General features: G+C 42.0%; 1 protein-coding gene across 1 annotated transcript in view; it reads right to left on the reverse strand.

The window, feature by feature from the left end:
- The window catches only part of LOC137432611 (netrin-G1-like), a 232,406-nt gene that overhangs the window by 118,509 nt on the left and 101,216 nt on the right, over positions 1 to 12,681 (reverse strand). The window contains exons 6-7 of the mRNA XM_068124678.2: positions 7,804 to 7,824; positions 7,306 to 7,350 (exon numbers count right to left, since the gene is read on the reverse strand). Of these exons, the coding sequence (XP_067980779.2) occupies positions 7,306 to 7,350; positions 7,804 to 7,824 (66 nt within the window). The remainder of the gene's footprint in view (positions 1 to 7,305; positions 7,351 to 7,803; positions 7,825 to 12,681) is intronic.

Genomic DNA, 12,681 nt, shown 5'->3' on the forward strand with positions numbered 1-12,681 from the left:
AGGCAGCCCTATAATTTGCTGTATTGGTTGCTAATCAAATTTCGATCCCTCAGAGGACGTCACTGCACAAACCTGCTCAGTGTGCTGCGGACTGACCTAAAAGAAGGAAGATTCGGAACACTGAGATCGATGAAGGACCTCAGGGAGCTCGGACGCTGGCTGAGGACAATACACAATGGCACATGGTGGCGAAGGACTGATTGCAACTGTAGAATGATTCTACTACTACAGCGGCAGAACTCAGTATATCATCATCATCATCATCATCATCATCATCATCATCATCATCATCATCATCTGTTAACAGCGAAAAATCAAATATCTAATGGCATTCCAGCATTCCAGCATGAAAGTGCATGGAAGTGCAGATGATGCCACAAAAGCAAAAACTGTGGTGTGAATTGTTGGCTTGAAGACATCTACCATATAAAACACAATATCAATTTGTGTGTTTGTACAGATATCTGTCTCCCCCCCCCCCCCCCCACCCACCCCTCCGCCCATAAGAGAAGGTTATGAAGGCCAATCTTTTAACACAAATGTGTGTTCACGACTCTCTATATTTGAGGATAAAACAAACTCGACTAGAACGGCCCTCTTCGACGTCAAGACGTCGACTGAAATGCCTCCGCACACATTATTACATCATGATAATGCTTGTATCAAGTTTGATTTAAATCCATTCAGCTGTGCCCAAGTTAGCACATTTTTACCTGACATGACCACTGACCTTTGACTTATTGGCCCCAAAATTTAATCAGTTCAGGCTTCCATCATTATACATACCTGTACCAAGTTTTAATTTAAATCCCTTCAGCTGTTCACAAGTTATCACATTTTTACCTGACATGACCTCCGACCTTTGACCTCAGGACCCCCAAAATCTAATCATTACACATGCACTACATGACCAAAATTATGCGGACACCCCTTCTAATTAGTGGATTCGGCTGTTTCAGCCACACCTATTGCTGACAGGTATATATAAAATCAAGCACACACCCACGCAATCTCCAAAGACAAACATTGGCAATAGAATGGGCCGTACTGAAGAGCTCAGTGACTTTCAACGTGGCACCGCCCTAAGATGCCACCTTTCCAACAAGTCAGTTTGTCAAATTTCTGCCCTGCTCGAGCTGCCCCGGACAACTGTAAGTGTTGTTATTGTGAAGTGGAAACGTCTAGGAGCAACAACAGCTCAACCGCGAAGTGGTAGGCCACACAAGCTCACAGAATGGGGCTGCTGAGTGCTGAAGCACCTAGCGCATAAAAACCGTCTATCCTCGGTTGCAACACTCACTACCGAGTTCCAAACTGCCTCTGGAAGCAACGTCAGCACAACAACTGTTCGTCAGGAGCTTCATGAAATGGGTTTCCATGGCCGGGCAGCCGCATGCAAGCCTAAGATCACCATGTGCAATGCCAAGCGTCGGCTGGAGTAAAGCTCGCCGCCATTGGACTCTGGAGCAGTAGAAACGCATTCTCTGGAGTGATAAATCATGCTTTACCATCTGACAGTCCGATGGATGAATCTGGGTTTGGCGGATGCCAGGAGAACGCTGCCTGCCCAAATCCATAGTACCAACTGTAAAATTTGGTAAAGGAGGAATAATGCTCTGGGGGTGTTTTTCATGGTTCGGGCTAGGCCCCTTCGTTCCAGTGAAGGGAAATCTTAACGCTGCAGCATACAACGACATTCTAGACAATTGTGTGCTTCAAACTTTGTGGCAACAGTTTGGGGAAGGTCCTTTCCTGTTTCAGCATGCCAATGGCCCCGTGCACAAAGCGAGGTCCATGCAGAAATGATTTGTTGAGATTGGTGTGGAAGAACTTGACTGGCCTGCACATAGCCCTGACCTCAACCGCATTGAACACCTTTGGAATTAATTGGAACGCCAACTGCGAGCCAGGCCTAATCGCCTAACATCAGTGCCGGACCTCACTAATGCTCTTGTGGCTGAATGGAAGCAAATCCCCACAGCAATGTTCCAACATCTAGTGGAAAGCCTTCCCAGAAGAGTGGAGGGTGTTATAGCAGCAAAAGGTGGGGGGGGGGGGGGGTGGACCAACTCCATGTTAATGCCCATGATTTTGGAATGAGATGTTCATTGTTCGGTTGTCCACATACTTTTGGTCATGTAGTGTATCTGTCTGTACCAAGTTTGAATTAGATCCCTTTAGCCATTCTCAACTTATAGACCTATTAGACTTTGACCTTTAACCTTTGACCTCTCGAGCCCAAAATCGAAAGTTCATCTTTACATCATTATACATACCTGTACCAAGTTTGAATTAGATCACTTCAGCCGTTCTCAAGTTTCAGACCTATTACAGATTTGACCTTTGACCCCAAAATCTAATCACTTAATCTTTATACCATTATACATACCTGTTCTAAGTTTGAATTAGATCACTTCAGCCGTTCTCAAGTTATTGTAGACCTATTACAGACTTTGACCTATGACCTATTGACCCCAAAATCTAATCAGTTCATCTTTACATCATTCTACATAAGTGTAACAAATTTAGTCAGAATCCCATCACTGGGTCACAAGTTATCACGGTAACAATATTTTTACCAAACATGACCTCTGACCTTTGGCCTTTGACCTCATGACGCCAAAATCCAATTAGTTCATCTTTACCTCCTTATGCATAACTGCACCAGGTTTGACTAAGATCCCTTTAGCCGTTCTGAAGTTATCGCAGTAACAAAAACCTATCACGGACAGACGAACGGACGGATAAACGGATGAACGGACGGATGGACAACCTGAAAACATAATGCCTCCGGCGACTTTGTCGGCTGAGGCATAAAAAACATTTTCCATAAAAGAGTAATTATGTCTTTTCTATTGGAATTGTAGATGGTGGCTTGCAAACCGAGCCTCAAGGGCGGTGTACAGAAGCCTCCGTTGATAATGATGTAAAGAATGTATTATGATGTAAAGATTAACTAATTCGATTTTGGGGGCAAAGGTCAAAGGTCAAAGTTTGTAATAGGTCTATAATTTGAGAACGGCTGAAGTAATCTAATTCAAACTTGGTACAGATATGTATCATGACAAAGATTAAATGATTCGATTTTGTGGTCCTAAGGTCAAAGACCCGAGGTTATGTCAGGTAAAAATGTGATAACTTGTGAACAGCTGAAGGGATTTAAATCAAACTTGGTACAAATATTGTAATGATGTAATAATGTGGGCCGACGCATATACAGTGCATTCAGAAAGTATTCAGACCCCTTCACTTTTTTCACATTTTGTTATGTTGCAGCCTTATGCTGAAATCGTTTAAATTCATTTTTTCCCTCATCAATCTACACTCAATACCCCATAATGACAAAGAGAAAACAGGAATTTAGAAAGTTTTGCAAATTTATTAAAAAGAAAAAAGTGAAATATCACATTTACATAAGTATTCATACCCTTTGCTATGACACTTGAAATTTAGCTCAGGTGCCTCCCATTTCTCTTGATCATCTTTGAAATGTTTCTACACCTTGATTGGAGTCCACCTGTGGTAAATTCAATTGATTGGACATGATTTGGAAAGGTACACACCTGTCTATATAAGGTCTCACAGCTGACAATGCATATCAGAGCAAAAACCAAGCCAAGAGGTCGAAGGAACTGCCTGCAGGGCTCAGAGACAGGATTGTGTCGAGGCACAGATCTGGGGAAGCCTACAAAAAAATTCTGCTGCATTGAAGGTTCCTAAGAGCACAGTGGCCTCCATAATTCTTAACTGGAAGAAGTTTGGAACAACCAGGTCTCTTCCTAGAGCTGGCCGCCCGGCCAAACTGAGCAATCGGGGGAGAAGGTGAAAGCCTCTCCTCAGTGAAAGACACATGAAAGCCCGCTTGGAGTTTGCAAAAAAGCACCTAAAGGACTCTCAGACTGTGAAAAACAAGATTCTGTGGGCTTTCATGTGTCTTTCACTGAGGAGAGGCTTCCGTCTGGCCACTCTGCCATGAAGCCCAGATCGGTGGAGTGTTGCAGTGATGGTTGTCCTTCTGGAAGTTTCTCCCATCTCCATACAGGATCTCTGGAGCTCAGCCAGAGTGACCATCGGGTTCTTGGTCACCTCTCTTACCAAGGCCCTTCTCCCCCGATTGCTCAGTTTGGCCGGGCGGCCAGCTCTAGGAAGAGACCTGGTTGTTCCAAACTTCTTCCAGTTAAGAATTATGGAGGCCACTGTGCTCTTAGGAACCTTCAATGCAGCAGAATTTTTTTGTAGGCTTCCCCAGATCTGTGCCTCGACACAATCCTGTCTCTGAGCCCTGCAGGCAGTTCCTTCGACCTCATGGCTTGGCTTTTGCTCTGATATGCATTGTCAGCTGCGAGACCCTTATATAGACAGGTGTGTGCCTTTCCAAATCATGTCCAATCAATTGAATTTACCACAGGTGGACGCCAATCAAGGTGCAGAAACATCTCAAAGATGATCAAGAGAAATGGGAGGCACCTGAGCTAAATTTCAAGTGTCATAGCAAAGGGTATGAATACTTATGTCAATGTGATATTTCAGTTTTTTTAAATTAAATTTGTAAAACGTTCTAAAATCCTGTTTTCTCTTTGTCATTATGGGGTATTGAGTGTAGATTGATGAGGGAAAAAATGAATTTAAACGATTTCAGCATAAGGCTGCAACATAACAAAATGTGAAAAAAGTGAAGGGGTCTGAATACTTTCTGAATGCACTGTTGGTCGACGTCGTGACGAAGTGTCGATCTAGTTTTAAATAGCAATACAAGGCGTAAGGAGGTGAAGTTTTCTGTGCATGATGTGAAATGCGCGCAGAGTAAAACGAGTGTTCATTTACATCCGTATGATCTACTATATAAGAGAGATGTCTGTCTGTGTGTGTGTCTGTCTGTCTGTCTGTCTGTCTGTCTGTCTGTGTGTCACCATTTTTCTCAGAGATGGCTAAACGGATCTTCGTCAAACTTTCAGAGGTTCATCAGTGAGTGCCTGGGAGTGTTTTAGACAAAAAAAAATGTGAAAATAAAAGATCGTTTTTTTGGAGTAAAAAAAAAACAAAAAAAAAAAAAACATCACTCGATAGTGCCTAAGCTTTTTAAAATTAATGACAGTTATATACAAGTACACATTCACATAAATAAGTACAAAACAATCACCGGACATTTGAATACAAATAAATCAAACAATTCCGGAAGTGTACGAAGTTGGTAGTACGGCTTCTTCTTCTTCCTGATCGGCATCACACTTAACTCAGAAATGTGATGAACGCCACATTCACCCCATTCACCCACCAGCATATATATGAACCCCCTTCCTCTCCTGCCTCCCCTCCCCCCCCCCCCTTTCCCCTTCCCTTCCCCCCACCCCCTTCCATCCCCCAACCCCCCCTTCTTCCCCCTTTTCTGTAATTTGCCACATACCATATAAAAGGGCCTTTCTATGCCCCTGGACATTTTCCCCAAGAATATCCCTTCTTTCTGTAGTTTGCCACATGACACACAGCATATAAAGAGGCCTTTTCTATGCCCCTGGCATTTTCCCCAAGAATATCCCTTCTTTTCTGCAGTTTGCCACATACCATATAAAGGGGCCATTTATATGCCCCTGGCATTTCCCCCAAGAATGTTCCTTCTTCTCTGTAGTTTGCCACATGGCACATCTATATATATTAACGTGAGTTGTCTGTGTCCGCGTTTTATTCAGAGATGGATGAACAGATCTTCATCAAACTTTCAGAGGTTCATCAGTGAGTGCCTGGAAGTGTTTTAGGCAAAAAAAAAAAAAAAAAATTCGTTTTTTTTGGAGTTGTACACATTCGCATAAATAAATACAAAACAATCACCAGACGAACACAAATACAAACAACACAACATGCATTTTAAGGCCATTTTCCCTGCTAGAGCGGGGGTTAGCCTTGTGGTCCCCATGACAATCTTCTCCATTTTGAACACAAATAAATCAAACAATTCCAGAAGTGTACGAATTTGGTAGTACGGCTTCTTCTTCTTCTTCCTGATCGGCATCACACAACTCAGAAACGTAAGCCACATTCACTCAGAAACGTGAGCCACATTCACTCAGAAACGTAAGCCACTCCCCTTCCTCTCCTGCCTCCCCCCTCCCCTCCCCTTCCCCTCTCCCCCCTCTCCCCCCTCCTTCCCACCTCCCCTTCCCCCCATTCCCTCTCCCCCCCCCCACTCCCTCCTCCACCTCCCCTTCCCCCCCTCCCCTCCTCTTCCCTCCTCCCCCCCTCCCACCCTCCCCTTCCTCTCCTCCCCTCCCCTTCCCCCCCTCCCTCCCCCTCCCCTCCCCTCCCACCCGGCAACGCCGGGTACTTCTGCTAGTGTCTAATAAATAAAGAAGATATAAGCACACCTGACACTAGGCCGAGGCTTCAAACTTTGGCACGCTCACTCGGCTACACCGTGGAATAAACTGTTCCAACCTGTCATATTTGATAGGCTTTTTACTAGATGATTCATAAAATCTATTGGCAATGCCAAATCGAAGAGACAATGTCCTTATCACAAGAGACAGGTGATGTGGTCAAAGAACGAGTGCATATGCATTGATATATACATCTAATGATCTCTAGAATTGTTATTATGGAATATGACCAATTAAGTGTGTAGCAGAGTGGTGAGCAGTAAACTAATGGCCTAAAATAGAATTAGCAAAGCAAATAAGAAGATATTTGTTAAGGAATATACTAAGAGGATATCAGTTAACTTTTTAAATGACGATGATGAGAATCCACTATTGTTGTAATGTCAGTAATTGAGGTTTGTTTTGTCAAGATAGGCATGGCATGATTGGATGAAACAAGCTTATTTTGGTTGAGGAATAAACCCCCAGAGACATGGCAGAGACATATAATAGTTTGTGGAATATGAAAGTTGCCCAGAGTATATTTGACAATTGGGACGTCCCTCTAATCCTCATCAAAATGAATGGAGATGAAACTTAAATCGAGAAGAAAAAACAAAAAGCAAGTTCACATTTAACTCCAAAAGCAGGTGAACGGTGTTAAAAGCAAAGAATGTGAAGTTCTAGTGACATGGCTAGATAAAATAATGTTAGTCACACAAGCTTTTGCCAGATCGTTGATGTGCAGTGATAAGATATTCCTGAGTCATCGGAAATAACTTTAGGTGTTTATTTTTAGAGACATTCACTTTTAGAGACATTCTAGAAGGAATTCATCACAAGTTTATAGTATTATGAACTAATTATTGTTCAGTGTAACGAAGAGTGAAACTTATAAGCCCTATGAGTGATAACGTGCTCAAATAAGGTCGGATGGTGCGAATACGAGACATACCCTGCTTTGGCTTGGGGAATGAGGACGAAACAACCTTGGCTGCAGCTGTGAAAGGAACAAGCATTGGATATATCATAGAAGGTAAAGGTGAGGAGGGGAGCTGGGAAAACAGTTTAAGTGTATCTTTGAAAGAAAAAAAAACCAGCAGAAAGTCCTCGCAAACAAACCTAACAAACCATACATGTATTTGTGATAATATTGATGAGTATTCAAATTATTGTGCCAATGTTGGCGTCTCAAACTGTTAATACACCATTCTAATTTGTTAATCACATAAGGGAGTTTACAAGAGCAAAACTGTGAAAGAACATGAATTATTATGGTTTCTCAATGCCAGAGCTGCTCATTTCTCCCCTCCGAAGGAATACATGTCAATTTAAAAAGAGCTCATAGAGACTCTGCATGTCATCATGTTCTGTCGCATCGCTCGGTATCAAAGTACAAAGCGCAGATCTCGTGTTAGCAGGAAGACAAGTGAGGGATGCGATAGGTACTCACAGCCGGGATCCTCTGCTACACCTGTCAAAGACAAACAGAACAATGACAGTCACTCCACCCACAATGCCGGAGTCCCACCCACATATCTACTGTATTGCAATTGCCAACCATCTTCTGAAGTCTTGAGAAATTTTTGAAAAAACTGCTGAATGTTTCCCTTCTTTTGGATTGTAAAACAATGAACAACAATTATACTAAATAGCAATAAAAAATAGTAATGCAAGTGCTGGAAAAATGGATTATGCAAATAATGACATTACAGGCTTCTATCAAGACTGAGAACGCATGTTCTATCAGAGCGATCATGTAACTTGATTATATAATAAAGTGATTTTAAGGGAACAAGGAAGAAATTCAGGAACGAGGAAAAATGATGATGGACATAGCTGCCATCGAGAGGAAACAGTATTGGGCTACTAGATCAATTCCAAGCCTAGCTAGGCAAAACTACAAGGAGCAGCTGAAGAAGGCACAGCTTTATACATTGGAAAGGAGGCAATTACAAGGGGATCTGATAGAGATGTTCAAGATAATGAAGGTTATAGACAGATTAAGTACAGAAGAGTTTTTCAGTAGAATGAACAAGTGATAGAACCAGGGACCATGATAGCTTGGAAGGAAAGAAGATGAGAGTTAGGACAGCATTGAGGCAGGGGTCTTTCAGTAAAAAGTAGTTAATGCATGGAATGGTCTCCCTCTGGAAAGGTAATGGAAGCAGAAATAGTATATGGCTTTAAATTGGAATTAGATAGGTACCTATAAGTATTGGAGACAGAAGCAGGGGTACAGGGATATTGGCAGAACTTGTAGGTAGCTGCATATATATATATATATATATATATATATATATATATATATATATATATATATATATATATAGATATATATATAGATATATATATATATATGAGTAGTTTATATATACAGACTTGGCATTTAATATGGAATTTTTTTTTTCCTTGAATTGGGTTTACTTTCTTGACTCAGTATATCAATCTGGTGAGTTTCTTTAACGCTTTGGTGATTTATTTCTTAAAGGAACCATGTCACCGATTGTCTGTCGCAGCAAGAAGTCAACAACAGGATTATATCACAGGTGGCATAGCAAAATGTACGGACAGGTGCATTTGATGATTGGCTTCACAGTCGGGTATACAAGGGTTGTTGCGTTCTGTATTAGTGGAAAACAACTGCTGCACGTCTCCAAAGGTTATTGCCGCTTCCTCTGGAGATGGTCCGTCAACTCGACAATGCTGTTTGTCATGGAGTGGTGGCTTTACGAAATTACGGCATGAAACAGCATGCTATTGCTCGGCAGTATGGCATCACTCAAGGTCAGGTGTCAAAGATCCTGAAACGAAATGCTCAGAGGGGTGTCCCTTCTCCAATCCCGAGGCCAGGACGTCCCCGCAGAACCACAAGGAGAGATGATCGCCAGCTGCACCGGTTAGTCCGCAATGGCCGTACCAAGTCAGCTAATCGGCTTAGGGCTGAGTGGCAGCAACTGACAAATGTGCCTGTATCTAGAAGGCTAGTCAACCAACGACTTGTTCAAGCAGGCTATCGTGCCAGGCGTCCCCTGAGAAAGCCACGCCTGACCAGACAACACCGCCAGCGCCGATTGCAGTGGGCCAGAGAGCACCGTCAATCGCAGCCAGGACACTGGAATCACGTGGCCTTCATTGACGAGTCTGGATTTCTGGTCTATCGTCAAGATGGCCGCATCCGAGTGTGCAGACAAGTGCATGAAGCCGACAACAAAGATTGTATAGTGCCAAGAGTCCAAGCTGGAGGTGGTGGGGTGACCGTTTAGGCTGCTTTTCATGCAGGGGGCAAAACTGACCTGGTTGTTCTGAATGGAAACCTGAACCAGTTCAAGTACAGGGCCATTCTGGAAGAAACATTGCTTCCATTTGCTCGTGCAGCCTTTCGAGGAAACTTTGTCTTCCAAGATGACAATGCACGGCCTCATCGTGCTCGCATGATCCAACACTTTCTTGCTGACCGTGGTGTGGAGCATATGGAGTGGCCTGCCATGTCCCCGGATATGAATCCGATAGAGAACTTGTGGGCAGAATTAACGCGTCAAATCGACCACTTGGACCAGCAGCCGACCTCTGTGCGTGTATTGCAGCAGGCTATTGTCACTGCATGGCAAGCGATTCCTGTCCAAACCTTGGCAAATCTCGTGAACAGCATGCCTCAACGTGTACGTGCTCTCCTGAATGCTCGTGGGGGTTACACGAAGTACTGAACTGTAATTTTACTGTCCGTAATCCCAGTCGTAATTTAACTTTTGTTTTTGTTAAAAAAAAATTTGGCTAATGTGCAAAATAAAGAGATACTTCTGGAAAACGTACAGAAGTTTAACACAGTACTGTCCATGAATTGAATTCGATATCAGTTTACATCACTTTCAAGGATCAATTTATTTGTTTCCAAATGTCAAATGTGGTTTTTGTTTCTTTAAAGGTCACATTAACAAAATCGAGAATAATTTCAACATAACTCCAATGAACTTTTGGTTCTAAGACATCTTGAAAAGTAAGTTCACCCCCACACAAAAAATATTCCATATTAAATGCCAAGTCTGTATATAGTAATTACATATATACATAATTATATATATATAGCCTTGTACAAATTAGGTGTTAACAGATTTAAATTCATGCGGCCTAAATTTTTTAATTGTTTAAAAATGTGTGCGTAGTGTGCAGAATCGATACATTTCATTGAGAAATCGAAAAAGAAGATTCAGACATGAAAATCTGTGTTCCACGCGGAGGAGCATATAGTTATTAGAGAAAGTAGTAGTTATCTGTAATTGGTCTCGAGGTAGAAAGAATATGATCAGGTCAAAGCAGATGAAGTACAAGTTAAAAAGCCAAAAGGGGGATAAAACTCAGAACCCAAACATTCTTTTTTGGGGGCTAAGACATGGCTCAGAGTGGTACGGATGCAAGCACACACAGTCTGAAGGTGTTCAGACAGAAAGTCAATTGTAATCACTCCATACTAGTTGCCAATAATTTTGATCCATAGCAGTGTTTTTTTCGCTCACATTAAAATATTGTATGTGGGCTCGGTGGCAGGGAGTGAACTAGTTGACATCACAAGAAGACATGGTAGTGGATCATGTGATTACTGTTATGCGAGATTTTCCACAGGCAATGGCTCTTGGATAGCCAATCACACCCTCGGACAGTCAGTTATGCTGGACCAAATGCTTGTGCCATGTTCACACGACTCGTGGGTACTACTAATCTATGGTCCCAGGTGGATCAACTCCTCCGAAGTTTTGACATACATACGAACGTGCTTCAACACAAACCTCTGTCGAAACTTAATATTTACTTCAGACTAGCCATTCTGTGGGAAGACAAATGTACCCATAACCCTAACGCCCATAATTGAGAACTTCTGACTAGCTATACACAATACAAAAAAGGCATCATGCAGAGCTTACAAAAGCCATCCCCACCCCCCACAAAAAGTTGCCATATATACAGCTTGTCACTTTCATTAAGATGAAATTTAACGATATTAATCAATGCTCAGGTCAATCGGATGAAAATTGATGATTTTCGAAGTTTTACCTTGAGTTGACCTTTGAACTTTTGACCTCAAAAATAGTTACCATCCCAATTCAGTGAGGCACTACGCAATTGCTGTTTACTTTTCAAGTCAATCAGATGAAAATGAACTATTTTGTCAGATGAAAATTGATGATTTTTATAAGTTTGACCTTCAGTTGACCTTTGACCTTTTGACTTCTAAAATAGTTGGTTTCCCAATTCACGAAGGCACTATGCAATTGCTGTTTACTTTTCTAGTCATTCAGATGAAAAATGACGATTTTAGAAATTTGACCTCAAAATCAATAGGCCTCTCAGCTGTGACTACCTCTACTATGGCTTGGTAAAGTTTCATGTCAATCGGTTTAGAATTGTGACCTGTATGCGATTGACAGACAAACAGACAAACAGACAGAATAACGCACAACAACTAATTTTGTTTTGTTGTAATAATTACAAGATTGAGTTGGCCTGTTAGTGTTCCAATCTGAACCCCTGGCTCATGATCTAACATACGAACGTAGTGAACGTACATACGAACACCTACGAACACCTACGAACACCTACGTACATACGAACGTAGTGAACGTACATACGAACAACGTACATACGTACATACGAACGTACATACGTACAATGTACATACGAACATACAAAGTGAACGTACATATGAACGTACATACGAACGAACATACGAACACCCCGTACCTGCATTGATAAAGTGATCAGAAAGCCTAAGTTAGCTGGTAGAAAAGAGTGCGTGTTGTTTTCATCACTGGTATAAAGCATTGTTGCGGGAGAAACCTGGTCTTATTCAACACACTTATGTTAATTAGATAATGATGTAATAAAGGGTATGGGTGAAAATAGTGTGTTAGTATGTCGAATAGGAGGGGTGTGATTAGAAAGTCGATAGCTTGCCATGAAACTGCAGCAATTAAATAAATTAAGAGGGATTGCTCAATTAAAAGTTTAGTCATTAAATAATGAAACACGATTCTACTCAAATACAACAACAACAACATGCATTTTAAGGCCATTTTCCCTGCTCGAGCGGGGATTAGCCTTGCGGGCCCCATGACAATCTTCTCCATTTTGCCATATTTTCTGCATCCCCCCTTGTTAACCCCCTTGCCCGCATTTCTTCTTCCACCATCTTTAGCCAAGTCTTTCTTGGTCTTCCCCGTCCTCTACTTCCTTCTACATTCATTTCCATCACTCTTCCCAACCAGTCACTTTCATCCTTCCTCAACACGTGACCAAACCATCTCAAACTGTTTCTCTTCACAGCATCCATCACAGG

The sequence above is a fragment of the Myxine glutinosa genome, chromosome 8, assembly GCF_964187855.1.
Source record: "Myxine glutinosa chromosome 8, kmMyxGlut1.1, whole genome shotgun sequence".
Classification (NCBI taxonomy): domain Eukaryota; kingdom Metazoa; phylum Chordata; class Myxini; order Myxiniformes; family Myxinidae; genus Myxine; species Myxine glutinosa.